This window comes from Telopea speciosissima, chromosome 10 (assembly GCF_018873765.1).
Source record: "Telopea speciosissima isolate NSW1024214 ecotype Mountain lineage chromosome 10, Tspe_v1, whole genome shotgun sequence".
NCBI lineage: Eukaryota > Viridiplantae > Streptophyta > Magnoliopsida > Proteales > Proteaceae > Telopea > Telopea speciosissima.
Window position 1 is genome coordinate 11,595,756 of NC_057925.1, and position 16,257 is coordinate 11,612,012.

Below are 16,257 nucleotides of genomic sequence, written 5' to 3' on the forward strand. Positions count from 1 at the left end.
ATCCCGAAAGGTAAGAAATCTCCAAGAAATTTATTCCTTGTCAAGAAGTGGGGGATCCATTCATTTTCGGTGGTGAGATGATTTTGTCCTTTTGTTTGTATTTTTGGTCCAGTTTTTGTTATTGGTCTAGGCTTCAGGAGTGGCCTATGGGAAAATTCCTATTGTTTTCTTTGGGTTGGGGCCTTCCTGGGGTTCTGATCTTTGAATCTCTCTTAGGCTGCCTTTTTAGGTTGTAATTGTTTTTTTTTTTTTTTTTGGAATAAATTGATTTTACCTATCAAAAAAAAAAAAGAAGGGCACCCCTACCAAAGTCACAAATGGTTGTTGGAATTTGGAACATCCAATCCAACCAAGAATAGGAGTGTGGCTGTAACTAATAGCGGCATATTAAGAATGGGATTAGTCAATCCCCATGTGATGGATAATCTCCTTATGTAACTGAATCCTTGATTTTGGGTCGATTGGCGTAGACGTGAGTGTGGCCCAGTGGGCTTTTATCCATCGGACCATCCCTGACAATAGTGACGTGGTGTGACATCATTGGGTGGCTATATTTAGGTATATCAACATTAAATCACAAAATTTACCTCCATTGACAGAAAAAAAAAAAAAAAAAAAAAAAAGACGCGTTATACGAAAAATGCCAAAAAAATGTAAAGTAATAAAATTATTTGACAGAGATGTCAATAAGAAAATCTTTCTTTTTTTTCTTTGCCTTCTTGAAAAAGAAGATTTCAAGAAGAAAAAAAATAAAAAAATACAAGATATAATTTTGTATTTCGAGATCCCTTTGCTTTTTTATTTTTCCAATCCACACTCAAATTTGCTTCTCCATCTTTGTCCAACTCATTGTTCCTCCCATAAATTTAAAAAAAAAAAAAAAAAAAAGTGTAATCCAAAATCACTGAACAAGATTACACATTCCTGGACGAGTGGGCACCCCTTCTCAAGGGTATTCCTGAGAGAAGAACAAACACGTTTCTAACGGCACCCAGCTTGTAATTTCTTGTTATCCCTACAGACCTAGACTCCCTCTGGTTGGTTTGGCACTGCTCGCTTGAAAGCATGCCCGATGCTTGGTCAGTAGATCAAGTACTCCTCATTGCATTGGTGCTTGATATGCACCTTCCACCCCTTCCATCCCCAACCCATGTACTCTCCCCCACATCAAAGGCTGACCCCCTTGGTGCCCATCCCTTGGCTGCCTAGTAGCGGGTCCCACTGAACCAAAAAAAAAAATCTTCTTATACTTAAAGGTCGCTATTTGGTTTTTCAATATATAGATAATGATTAAGGGCCTGCAGGATAACACTTTTGTTTCTCTATTTCTCTTTATTTTTTTTTTTTCTTGGGAATAAAAAAATAAGAGAAATCTGTTTCTTAAGACCGGTTCATTTTTTGGTTCCTGGAAATGAACCGGAACAAAAAAGTTGCTAAGAAATAGGAAAAGAAAAAAGAAACTCCAATTTGTAACTTCTCTGTCCCAAAAATAATAGGAATGATTCAACAATTGTAATTATTGTTGCTAATAGTTTTTTTTGATGAATACAAACTGTTAATAAAGAAAGCAAAGAAGATACAACAACTCAAATGGATCAAGAGGCCAAGCCTCAAACAAAAAACAACAAAGCAGAAAAAGGCTTAATAGAGCCTGATCTGAAGACCCCAAGAAGTAGCAATATGATGATTCTTGAAGCAATCTAAGTCCGAAGCATGAAGATTGATCTTAGTTCTGACATCAAACTCAATGGCACTCCGAATCTACATATGAGACCGAGAAAAGGAGGTCCGTCTATGTTTGTTTCTCTCCCACCAAAGATGATAAATAGTAGCACAAAAAATCATCTTTACAGCCCTATTACATATCGACTTTCCTTTAAACTCTTGTCTAATCCAACTCCACTCTCTGGCAAAGGAAGAGAGAGGCACATGAGAAGGGCAACACTTGCGAATAACTCCAGCCCAAATAGCCTTGGAATAAGGGCAATTAAAGAACAAAAGATCAATATTCTCCATATCATTCCAACAGAGACAACAATTGGGATAGAGATGTTCCTGTGGGAAAGGAACTCCTGAGTGGGGAGGGAACTAGTGAGGGCACACCATGTAATGAAGCTATGTCTAGGGATGTGGTGAGTAAACCAAATCAAGTTCCACCAAGGAACAATGGTTCCTTTAGATCTAATAAGCTCCAACGCCGACGCTGAAGGGAACATCTTATTGGTAGAGGGGTTCCATTTAACAATATCCCCGTTGCCGGAGGCCTTCTACCAATATGCTGAAGTTGCTCCAAGACAAATTAAAGATCTGAAGAAATTAAAGGACTGGGTCTCCAAGACCCATTATAGATGATCGAAGAGACAAGTGCCATCCTTTTAGAGCCGGTCATACTTAATTCTATCTCCAAACACTGAGAGAAGGACTCCACATGGGTGCCAATTGTCTAACCAAAGTCTTGTGGACATTCCATCATCAATCTGGAAAATTTACTATGTGATCTTGAACCAAATATCTCAACTTTAGAATCTTTTTCCAAACCCAAAAAGCATCAGAACCACATTGGACTGTCCAAATAGAGTCTTTCTTGAAGTATTTAAAATAAATCCACTGAGTTCATAAACCTTCTCTCTTTTTAACAATTTTCCAAAGAAGCGTAAGAAGACCCGCTTTATTTACATCTTTCACTCTCTTTAGACCTAGTCCTCCCTCCTTCTTTGGAAGGAAAACTGAGGTCCAGCTGACGGTGTGAAGGAATTTATTATTGTCACTTCCCTTCCACAACAAGGCACACATGATGGACTCAATCATCCAAATCACATAGCCGGGAAGGCCATATATTCTAGTCTAATAAAGATATGAAGCCTGCATCATAGCTCGAACAAAATCCAAACGGCCTACGAATGAAAGGACTTTGCTCTTCCACAACTGAAGCCTTTTCTTGAGCCTATCCAAAATAGGAGAACAATGATGGAGAGAAAGCCTGGAATAAATCAAAGAGAGTTCAAGATAATGTTGCAAATAGTTTGTAAATAGAAATGGTTAAACTTCACCATTGCTAAATGCAACTATGACAGTCAGATTCAGAAACTGTCAAGATTAAAGTCATAGTTGAAAAACCGGGTTTTGATTTGGCCGAGTTTCCTGAGTCGAGTCAAAATTTTGGAAAACTTGGTCAAGAGTCGAGTAAACTATGTTAGGGTAAAAAATGATGAGACTCGGTCATAAGTTATCAGACTCATTCATTGGAGGAAAAGTAAAGAGATCTAGTTAGAGACTAAATAGAATTCTTCTCATCTCTTTATTTTTTGTTAGGATTAAATCCCAATAACCAAATCTCAAACCCCATTCCCTTTATCATATATTTGAGAGAGAGATAGAGAGCAAGAGAGGAAAATTCTTGGACTATAGAGAGGAAGAGAAGAAGAAGAAGAGAAGAAGAAGAAGAAGAAGAAGAAGAAGAAGAGAAGAAGAAGAAGAAAAAGAAGGAAGGAGAAGAAGGAGATTCAGACTGTATAGAATCAGCCATTTGACATCGAATTTTGACCCTTTTGGAGCCAAATTGAGAAAATCTAATTTCACAAAAAAACATAGCCTCATCTCTTATTTTAGAAACCCAACTTGAATCAGCCCAAACGAATATCTAAGAAGAGAGATAACGCTGATTTATTGAAGGTAGGTTATTCTGTCAAAAAATCTGTGTTTCTCCAATCCGAGTTTAAGCAATACCTTGAAGTTGATTTCATCATTACCTTACTCATGGGACTCCATTAAAGGGATTCTAAACTAGGAAAAGGTAGATTAACATCATTGAAGCATTGATTTGAGGTCACCTATAGAAACTCTAGTCGCTTCCCACAATATGAGTAGATCTTCAACCATTATACTTGATATTTTTCTTACATATAAAATTTATTTTGAAACATTATTTTAAATCTGAAATTTAGTTTTAGATTGAGATTAATCATGCCAAAAACATATTTCATTCATGCTTTTACTCAATTAAATTGTTCACACATAATTGCTTGCAAGGAATGATGATATCCTTATGATTTAATTCACATTTGTGTGTGCAGAATTTTTAATAATGTCATATTTATAGACTAATAAATCCAATGCTTATTTGTTGATAGTATGATGAAGGTCTATGAATGATTCTTCATGATTATAACATAATGCATGATGTTTGTAGATGATGCATAAAAATCTGATTTTATTTTAGGTTTACCTTTTAATTTTCATTGATGTTATTGTTGGATATGTGATTGTGAAGATTTTGCCCAATCTTCCCTATTATTGTTCTTCACTTTATGCATTGATATGTTGAAGAAAGTTACTGTTTTAAAACTTTATTTTCATTCTTTTCAATAGTATGTGTTAGGGTGGAATTGGGGAGTCATGACCCTAAGTTCCGAACTTGGATGTATAGCCTTAAATTATAAGCAAATCCATGATTGTCATTTTGTTGTTTATCTTACCGACATTGGTGAATATGTTGGGGTAAGGATAAGTTGGTGAGTTTTTGAGCTACGGGTTTACCCTTATTGGAGCTATATGGACACTACTAGAAAGAGGGAGATGATAAAAAACTCTCTGGGAGGGCATTGCTGGTAAAACCTTACGGGACTTTGATTCGGTCTGGGGCAAGTTTGGTCACTAGTTTCTCCATTAGTTTCTTGATGTTGAGAGGGAACAGTGGTGTTGTAGTTGATCATAGCTGGAGTTCATACGCCGCCATCATGAGGGCCTTGACCAGTGTATGGTAATTACTTCACACTAGTCCATTAGGGAGTGATGTGTTTGTTATTTTACGTTCTTTTAAAATATCTTTTGTTGATTGTTGTCATATATACTTTTCATTATGATAGTGGTGATAACCAAATACGGTTATGATCATTTTGTTTTATTTTTTTTTTCCGGATCTATATTATATACATATTATTGTATGTCTTTACATTTTGTATTATTTGTGCATGTTTTCCCATCTGTATAGTTGTTGTGGATTTATTTGCTAAGATTTTTTCGAAGCTTACCCTCACCGTTTTTCAGATGAACAACTTTATGACTGCGAACCTGGATGTGAGGATGTACTAGAGGAGGAGGTCCAAGAGGACGAAGCGTTTGGATTAGAAAAGGACGACTACTATTAGAAACTTGACCCTTCCTATAAATTTTAGAAGAACTCATAGTTTGTTTGAGTTTAATTTAATTTTGGAGATTGTAACCTTTATTTAAGATTTTTAAGTTTAATTTAAAAGTTGTAATAGCTTAGTTTGACTACCCTACTTTAGTTGAAGTCTTAATCTATATATTTTAGACTTATGTTTGTGTTTTGGTTCTACTCCGATTCATATCTCGTTGACATAAATGATCTTGTGGACCGTCAATGTCCCTAAACCGCTTGGGTGGTTTTGGAGGCGTTACAATGTGTGTGTGTGTGTATGTGAGAGAGAGAGAGAGAGAGAGAGAGAGAGTAGAAGGGACGTAAGAGGAAGTCATGGGGAAGGAAAATAGCAAATGATAAATATTTGTTCATCCTGACAGTTCATTCAACAAGACCTACTAAAATATATATGTTGAATCAAGATTTAGCCTAACCAAGTATATATGACACATAAACACGTTTTTGTGCATATTTCTTTCTAAAATTCAATTAAAATAAATTTATCATTACCATCTTCAGATCAAGAAAATAAGAACCAATGAAATGCTATTTATCTTGTTGAAGATAAACAAATCAGATCATTCTTTAAATACACCCATGTTACTTTTTGAGTATGGAATTTATAACTACTTTATATGTTTAAATAAAATTTATGTGCAAGTTAATACAAGAACTCAGAAGCTGCAAGTACAAGCATAACTGGATCTGTTTAAGAGAAGAAGAAGACAAATGTTTATACATATTCAATAGATGGGATTGATAGGGCTACCAAAATGGTAGACTTCTATTATTTCCTCATCGGTGATAATTATTGCCCCTGTGTAGCATTAGTTTTGTAGTGCCATTTGATATGATTATGGTGACCCAATCGCTATCCACTCACATATGCTTTTACATGACCATGATATTGTATATTAAGAGTATCTCTTAGGTACCAGGGCAACTAGGTGTGGCAATAGGTCATGTCAGGACATCTTTGTGTTGTGTTGGAATCTCTTCATCCCTAATGAACAGGATATGATAAACGAGTCATGTTTGTGTCAACAAACAACAATATACTATATTCGTATGATCTTAATTTTTGGTAAATAGTTTGTCTTAGATCACATTAAATTCATCTCATACAAGCCGTTTTGGGTAAAATTGAATTAAGATATCCTTACAAAATGACAAAAATAGTCTCTTTCGAGCCCAATGCACAAAAATAAATAAATTGAAACACCAAGTTATAACTTCATCCATGTTTAGGTATCATATAACATATATACATAACTTATTTAATTTTCTAGTTCTTTTATATTCAGAACTTATAATACCCAACTAGTACAACACCACGTATCCTTAACCGTGTTGTGTCATGTATGTAGTTTGGCTATTCATATTTGAAATTGACACCCAAGTGGCACTGAATCATATGCTTCATTTGTACAATTTTGTTTGGTAGAGAAGAAGATTAGATTAGTTATTATTTGTTAATTTCCTCCCAAAACCTGTTTATTTGTAAATTAAGGATTTTACATACTTGTTTTTTGAGGTTCCACCCCATTGTAAGTCGATGTATAAACTAAACCTTGTATTTGTATGACTTTTGAATGTGGAATCAAGAATGCTCATCATCACTCAAATCTGGGACCCAACCCATGCATACACTTTTTACAACAACCAGTCCTTTTTAAGCTCTGGATACTTATTCTTTCTCACACTGAAAATGATTTGTCTTTAAGCAACACTCCCATGAATGTTTATTTAGGCAAATATTCCAACAATTCAATATTGAGGAACTTTTAACCTAGACCAGTCCTTTATAAACTCTAGAATCTGATTCTTTCTTTTTTACTTACCATGAAGTCTCCATGCTATCAAAGTCTCTATATAAGTCTCTTTGCATGCTCTTTCATTTCCATCACAGCAAAGAGAAACAGGCAAGAAGAAAAAAAATACTACTCAACGTTCCTAGCTACTCTAATGGCAACTGCTATTGTTTCCAAGACAACATTATCCAAATGGTTCTCCAACAAGAGCTTCGTGCTAAGTGTCCATCGCCTTCAGCATTCCAAAAAACAATCAAGATATGATGAACTCCAACAAATATTTCGTCACTTGGATGCTGATGGTAATGGGAAAATCGAAGGATCTAAACCCAAATCCTACCTTGCCTCCAAAAGGGAGTTCATGTCACCGAGGAGGCTCAAGGTGTGACCAATGAACTCGATGCAGCAGGCGGCGACAGTTTGATGCTCAGCTTTGATGATTTTGCAATGTTGATGGAGCGTCAAGGTGGGGATGATGATCTGAAAAGAGGGTTTCAGATGTTCGTTACGAAGAGTTCTGGGTCCATTACATCAGAGGGCTTGCAGAGGATATTCGGTCGCCTTGGAAACAAAATGTCAAATGAAGAGTGCAAGAGCATCATACAGGCATTCGACCGCAACGGCAATGGTGTGATTGATTTTGCTGAGTTCCAGCAGATGATGGCTTAATCCGATATCAATGTTTGCACCTGTTCTATGTGTGTCTGTGTGACAAATCAGTTCACAAAAATAAAAATAATGGCCTTTCCCCTGTTTTAGTCAGAAAGCTGCAATGCAAGTGGGGTTAGGAACTAGGTTTGTAAGTCAGGTGTCTACCACATAATTAATAATTAAGAACAGGTTTGCTATGTACTGACTATGAAGCTCAAGCTTGGTGATGTCTGTGCTTTTTATTTATTATTATTCGAGTAAATCAATTATATTCCAAAAGAAAAAGATAAATATTTACAAAAGAAGGACAGCAGCCCTAGAGCATGCCAAGGGCATTCTTGAGTGAAGAAGGGCACCTCCACAACTAAGAAGAACAAACACGCTCCAAACAGCACTCAGCTTGTAATTTCTTTTTATCCCTATAGACCTAGACTTGCTCTGGCGGTTTGGCACTGCTCACTTGAAAGCATGCCAGAGGGAGATTATGCCAGTCACAAAAGTCAGTGGAGTATTTTTTGTTTTTTTTGATAGGTAATATCGCTTTATTGAAAAAAAAAAACAGAGAAATTATACAAAGAATACAAAAAACAAGAGAAGAAACAACTAAAAAAGTCTCACACAGACAGACCCATGAAAGGGAGACAGCCAACAAGACAACTACTCACTTAAGGATAAACAAACACAAATCTCATAGTGGATCGAGAAAGAAAGAACCAAAAAGATCTCATCAATGGTTCGACCATGAGACAAGAATACCCTAATTTTGAACCAAGAAGCAAATTTTCCCAGAGTCGGTGGAGTATTGATACAGCTCACAAGCGTATTTTGGATATTTGACACCTGTTCGATGTGTGCGTGGCAAATAGGTTTAATTTGCAAAAACAAAAATAATGAGGTTAGGCACTAGGAATGTAAGTCAGGTGTGAACCACATAATTAATAATTAAGAATAGGTTTGCTATGTACTGACTTTGAATCTCAAGCTCCGTAATGTCTTTTCTGGTAAATCTAATTTAATTATTGAGAAAGAAAAAGAGATCGATTTATTACAACCAAAGGACAGCAGCCCTATAACATCTCATGGGCATTCCCGAGAGAAGAAGGGCACCTCCAACACTAAAAAGAACATACGCGCTCCAAACAGCGCCCAATTTGCTAATTAGTTGTTATCCCTACAGACCAAGACTTCCTCTGGCGGTCTGGCATAGTTTGCTTAAAAGCATGCCTGTGGCTTGTTTAGTGAATCAAGTACTCCTCATTGCATTGGTGTTTGGTATGCACCTTCCACGCTTTCCAACCCCACCCAATGTATTATTTGTTAGGATTTAAACACCAATCTTGTTAACCGAATGTGCAACGGAATCGGATTGGATATTTACCTTTGCATTCAAGTTTGAGATCTCTTCTCATAACAAAAATTAAATGGGAAACATATGATACCTGAGAACCATAAATGTTGTTCCTCCAATTCAGATAATAGTTCTTCCATACTCGAGCAACAATGGGGATTGAAAGTTGTTTTATTTTTCAAGCTTCAATCCAAAGCAAAGCCAACATGAACGTTCACTTGATATTCCCTAATTAAGGATAGTGGATTTCATATTGAGCATCTCTTTCATTCACGATGCTATATATATCACGAATCCAACACATCAATATATAGTCCACATGACATCAACCGTTGGTGTACCAAAACGCGTAATATAACACCGTAACGATACAATCTCCCAGGTTAAAGGATTGGTGATGGGTACGCATCTCTCCTAAATACGATAGGCAGTAACACATGTGAGAATTTGTATTAGATTCTTTTCTATACCTAGAAATAATGTGTGGTTACATTTATGCTCTGAAAACTACTTTTATAGTGACATACAACCTAACGACCATATGAACAGGTCCTATTCCCAGTAGAGAACTATTTTGAGTGAAAACCCGTGGAACAACCATATAAGTCCGTAAATAAATTCATCCAATAATCAATATTAAATTTGTTTTTTTCAAAATAATCCAGGTTTGATGGACACACTCCAACATTCTCCCCCACATCGGGCTTCTCCCTCGGTGTCCACCCCCTGGCTGTCCTCGAAGCATGACCACTAGAACCCCCTATAAAAAAAGTCGTCTTATTGATGCAGGCCCGAATACTATCGCAAATGAGGTGGAGACGACCCACAATCATCCCAAGGCCATTAGGCGGTCTGCACAGATTCAAGCTCGTAAAGGAGGCGATGGTCCAGCTAAGCCAATCAAGCCTACACGTATAGAACACCAGCACTAGTAGTACGTTATTAGTAGTTGTTTTGAGTTTTGGTGATGAGCTGTTTTAGAGATCAAGTAGGAAGTTGTTATTTCTTTATTTTAATAGGAGTTTAGAAGTTTAGAGTTTGTTCTTTACTAGGTGTCCTTAGTTAGGAATAACACCTCCACGTTATTAGCTTTTGAGTTTGAATAGTATTTTAATTTCAAAGGGTTTTAATTGAGGCTATTTAAAAGCCAACGTATTTGGCTGTAGGGAATAATTTTTGGATAATAAAAAGAAACGTTCTTCTTTGTGAGGATTTTTAGAACCTAGCAGAATTCTTGTTTACCAAAGAAACCACGGTGAGTTTCTCCTTCGATCTTGAAGAATTGAGGGTTCTTTTGGATCGATTCCATCAGTTATTCTTTTGGTGTGCTCGGTTAGTTGCTCTCCTGATCCGTATCTTTCAACCAAGCTGCATTACTTATCCCCAATAGTTACTATTTGCTTTTGTAATAAAAATAGAATGACCAACTAACCATACATATATATCTCATGCGAGGAGCTAGTTTGATTTCATCTACCGATTTTTTATTTTATACATACATACATATCTATAAGAAGAAAGTTTCTTGGCCGGGAGTGTAGCCTGTGCGCTAGCGCCATAGTGTCTTGTCTCTCTCCTCCTCCGTATAAATGACCTCCCTACTAAATAAAAATAAACTAAAATCCCCCTGTCAAATTATCCCACCAAATAATTGGTTGCCCGCCCATTGCTAAATGACTTAAATTGTAGCAATAATAAAAACTACTGCTATCTATACCTTTTCAGCAGGTTTTTTATTTCCATTGATATATTTTATTTTTATTGAGAAAAAATTGTTTCAAACATTACTGCTATTACTTCTAATATTTTAATACTAATTATAGCCTTTATAATTATGTCATAATTTTGGTTGTATTTTTTGCAATATTTGTCACAAATAATTATCTTTAACTCAATTATTTGTACTATTTACTGGATTTTTTGGGTTTTAATTTTATTTTTTCCGATTGATTAACGATCGATATTTGAGTTGATACAAAAAATCTATATTTTTTTCAATTTTATTATTTAAGGTATATTTTCTTTTCTTTTTTTATACTTTGATTGTTAATTTTGAACATATGGATGGGTACGTATATGTTAAGTTTATGATATTAGACATAAAAAATGGAAGAGAGTAAAGGAAGAAGAAGAACACAAGTTTTACATGGTTCAGGCCATAAGCCCTACATCCACGGATCCAAGGCCTACACAGCCATATATTTCATTATGATCGAATAAATTTTACATCAATTGGCACCCAAATATAAAGAGGGTGAATGCACAATTACAGGAGGTAAGTATAGTAGGATATTTTAGGATATCACCAACAATTTTGGTGATCAAATCAGGAAACATATTTCGTAGAATATCTTAGATATAGGAGATAATTAGGGAAGCTTTATCACCAATGAATCTTGGTGGCCCGGTCATAGACCCGGTCCACCCTTATCTCCAATATACACGTTAACATCCCCCCGCAAGTGAAACTGGGGATCGTCCTCAGTGAGCTTGACCCGGAAAACTTCAAAACGTGAAACAACAATATGCTTGGTGCGGTGGTGACAGTTTTGCATTGAACCAGCGTTGCACAAAGCTGATGAGGAACATCAGTATTGCATAGAACCAACGAGTTTGGAAGCCATGATGAAGCCCTCAACCTGAGGCACGCCCCAATAAGGGACCTCAACTCAGGGCACGACTCAAGGACGGCAGGAACAAAACACAAAGAGAGGGATAAAGTGAATAAGTTTCGTTTTGTGGCCCAAATGGGAACCAAAGAGAAGAAGATATGGTTAGGAGTGCTACAGTAGCACATCAATGAGCCAGGAATATGGGTACGGGTGAGATGGGAAAAGAAAATTAAAAAAAAAAAAAAAGAAGAGAGTAAAGTCGGTTTCAAACGTTGGGTTGGGTATCCGCGAGAGAGAGAGAGATATGTTGGATGGATTTTAGACTGGGATTAGAGGGAATTTAGGGTGGAAAAAAAAAAGAAAGAAAAAGAATTAAAGTCAATTTGGGTGGGATGGGCGGTTTCAGTGGGAGGGATTTTAGAGAGAAAAGACATAAATATATGTGAAAAGCAAAAAAAGGAAAAGGAGAAGAATGGGCAGATGGGTTGAGCAACTAAAAGATAGAAAAAAATAAAAAATGATGAACGTGGGTGGGGGATTAGAAAAGGAATAATGGAATTAAATAGGGAAGGGAAATTGGAATGGAATTTGCGGTGGGACTGACCGGGGTATTTGGGTAGGAGCAATTTGCGAACAATTGCAGTGGTGCGATGAAGACAGCGGCGACTGCAAAGGCAGAGGGCTGCAATTACAACCTCAGGCAGGATAGTGCGATCAAGACCAGAAACCAGCAGCAACAAGTGGAAGACAAAGATCGAAGAAGACCGAACCTTTAAGCTTTGATACCATGTTAAGTTTATGATATTAGACATAAACAATGGAAGAGAGTACAGGAAGAAGAAGAACACAAGTTTTACATGGTTCAGGCCATAAGCCCTACATCCACGGATCCAAGGCCTACACAGCCATATATTTCATTATGATCGAATGAATTTTACATCAATTGGCACCCAAATATATAGGGGGTGAATGCACAATTACAGGAGGTAAGTATAGTAGGATATTTTAGGATATCACCAACAATTTTGGTGATCAAATCAGGAAACATATTTCGTAGAATATCTTAGATATAGGAGATAATTAGGGAAGCTTTATCACCAACGAATCTTGGTGGCTCGGTTATAGACCCGGTCCACCCTTATCTTCAATATACACGTTAACATATACATATATTTATGTATTTAATAATTAAATAGACATGGTCTATATTGAATTAAGAACTGATGAAGAAGAATAAGATGCATCATGCCAAAACTCAGGAGGTTATGAAAGTGAGGTATCCTTTGATTTGCTCTACTATAATTTTAGCATCTGCGTATCCATCGCCGTTCACCAGTGCAGTGATCGTTGGCGTCAACATCTGGTCCTTAACAACTGACACTAGCAGCCAACATCTCTGCATTTTGCTCTTCAAACACCTTGAAAATTCGAATTGGAACTGAGTTTAAACCCTACTCAGGCAATGGTAGGGGTATCGTCGCCGGGGATTTCACGCCTCAAAGGTTGAAGATGAAGCTTGGAGATGGAAGATAGGGCAAGTCATTCTCCCTTTCCCTTGTTATTTTGGCTTTTTATCAAAAGGGTAAATGGGTCATCTCACAATGGTCAAGGGTTAATTTGGATATTATAAAAAATCTAACTACGCCATGTCAGCACATAATAGACAGATGCTAACGGCAGGGGAGGAATTAGTAATTTTTCGAAAACTATAGGGGAATCGAATGTAAGGTGGGAAAAACAAGGGGAGGAATGTGTAATTAGGGCAAAGTATAGGGGAGGGGGACATAATTTTCCCTTTTTCTTATATCTAAGGTTGCTATTTGGTTTTGCAATATAGAGAGAATGACCAACTAACCATAGATACGTATCTAAAGCTTCTTTTCAATTCTTATAAACTTGATTGATTGATTAAAAAAAAATTCACTGTAATAATGGATCGAAGAAAGATTTGCCCAACAACAGCTGCAATAGATACATTGTGGATGGGAAGGCCAAAGTGACAGTGTGATTTTGACTATCTCTTCGTGAGTCTTATTTTTTTTCCCTTAATTTTTCATGTTGAACACGTAGTGCACATGGTAGTGTCTATGTGTTGGTTATCATTGTTGTCAACACAGTGCATGTGTGTTGTTTTTGTGAACACAGTGCATCTTGTTTTAATACAGTGATAGTGGCAGTCCATGGTAGTTACAAAGGTCAATCAAGTACAGGCAACACTCTAGATGAGTTGTCAGACATCTAGCAGTGACTAGAAAGTGTTCCTAGCGTTCCTAGCAGCTCTGACTGTATTTACAATGGCAGTGACACCAATTACAGGAAACTGTAAAGTTTGAGCCGATTCTAAAGTCATTTAGCTAGTGAAACCCTACCAAGGGAAATTTTGTCATTTTAGGGTAGTTTGTCCGAATCTCTCCGGGTAGAGGTTCCACTTTGTTAGGTTCAAGGTTGGGAGAGGCTCTCCAATCAAAATCAGGCCTCACACACCACCACACACCATTTCAAAATAAAGTATCATCCTTGTAGACTAAGCTAGCTCAAGTATCTCTATTCACAAATTCCTTTAAATTTCCTTAGACTCATAGGTATATATACTGCCACTATCACGGCAGAAACAGTGGTTTATGCTTCTCTCCTAAGCATGGATGCAGTTAATTCTTCCATGTTTAGCGAGTAAATTTGGCATATAATGTTCTTTATTAATTAGTTTATGTTACAGTGTTACCTATAATCAAAATTTTAGGAATGTGGATGCAAGAATGTTCATCATCACTCAAATCTGGGACCCAACCCATGCATACACCTTTGGGATTGTTGGGCGAATATGACAATAATTTGGGAACTTTTTACAACAACCAGTCCTTTTTTAAGCTCTGGATACTTATTCTTTCTCACGCTAAAAATGATTTGTCTTTAAGCAACACTCCAATGAATGTTTATCTAGGCAAATATTCCAACAATTCAATAATATGGGAACTTTTAACCTAGACCAGTCCTTTTTAAGCACTAGAATCTGATTCTTTCTTTTGTACTTACCGTGAAGTCTCTATATAATTCTCTTTGCATGTTCTTCCATTTCCATCACAGCAAAGAGCAAGAGGCAACAAGAAGCAACAAATACTACTCTCGACGTTCAATCCTAGCTACTCTAATGGCAACAGCTGTTGTTTCCAAGGCCACATTATCCAAATGCTTCTCCAACAAGAGCTTTGTGCTAAGTGTCCATCGCCTTCAGAATTCCAAAAAACAATCAAGAAATGATGAACTCCAACAAATATTTCGTTACTTGGATACTAATGGTAATGGGAAAATTGAAGGATCTGAACTCAGATCCTACCTTGCCTCCAAAAAGGAGTTCATGTCACCTGAGGAGGCTCAAGCTGTGACCAATGAACTCGTTGCAGCAGGCGGCGACAGTTTGACGCTCAGCTTTGATGATTTTGCAATGTTGATGGAGCGTCAAGGTGGGGATGATGATCTGAAAAGAAGCTTTCAGATGTTCGCTGGGAAGACGTCTGGGTCCATTACATCAGAGGATTTGCAGAGGATATTCAAAATGTCAAATGAAGAGTGCAAGAGCATCATAAAGGCATTCGACCTCAACGGCGATGGTGTGATTGATTTCCCTGAGTTCCAGCAGATGATGGCTTAATCCGGTAACAGTGTTTGGACCTGTTCTATGTGCATGTGTGTGTGGCAAATAAGCAGTTTACTAAAATAAAAATAATGGCCTTTCCCCTGTTTAGTTGTTTTGAAAGATGCAATGCAAGTGGGGGTTAGGCACTAGGACTGTAAGACCGGTGTGTACCACATAATTAATAATTATGAACAGGTTTGCTATGCACTGAGTATGAAGTTCAAGCTTGGTTATGTTCTTTTTTTTTTTTTTTTTGTTTTAATTTATCGATATATCAAATTTACTGAGCAAGAAAAAGAATAATTACAACCAAAGGACAGCAGCCCTAGAGCATCTCAAGGGTATTCCTGAGACAAGAAGGGCACCCCTACCGAAGTCACAAATGGTTGTTGGAATTTGGAACATCCAATCCAACCAAGAATAGGAGTGTGGCTCTAACTAATAGCGGCATATTAAGAATAGGATTAGTCAATCCCCATGTGATGGATAATCCCCTTATGTAATTGAATCCTTGATTCTGGGTCGATTGGCACAGACGTGAGTGTGGCTCGGGGGGCTTTTATCCATCGGACCATCCCTGACAATAGTGACGTGGTGTGACATCATTGGGTGGCTATATTTAGGTATATCAACATTAAATCACAAAATTTACCTCCATTGTAAGAGAAAAAAAAAAAAAAAAAAAAAAAGGCACGTTATACAAAAAATGCCAAAAAAATGTAAAGTAATAAAATTATTTGACAGAAATGTGAATAAGAAAATCTTTCTTTTTTTCTTTGCCTTCTTGAAAAAGAAGATTTCAAGAAGAAAAAAAATACAAGATATAATTTTGTATTTCGAGTTCCCTTTGCTTTTTTATTTTTCCAATCCACACTCAAATTTGCTTCTCCATCTTTGTCCAACTCATTGTTCTCCCACAAATTTTTTTTTTTAAAAAAAATAGTGTAATCCAAAATCATTGAACAAGAATACACATGCCCGGACGAGTGGGCACCCCTTCTCAAGGGTATTCCTGAGAGAAGAACAAACACGTTTCTAAC

At 36.8% G+C, this 16,257-nt stretch overlaps 1 protein-coding gene across 1 annotated transcript; it reads left to right on the forward strand.

Annotated features, from left to right (window-relative positions):
- The first annotated feature begins 14,731 nt into the window (after positions 1 to 14,731).
- Positions 14,732 to 15,232, forward strand: LOC122643235 (probable calcium-binding protein CML41). Its single transcript, XM_043836878.1, has one exon. The coding sequence runs from the start codon at positions 14,732 to 14,734 to the stop codon at positions 15,230 to 15,232; it is 501 nt and encodes a 166-aa protein (XP_043692813.1).
- Positions 15,233 to 16,257: the final 1,025 nt, after the last annotated feature.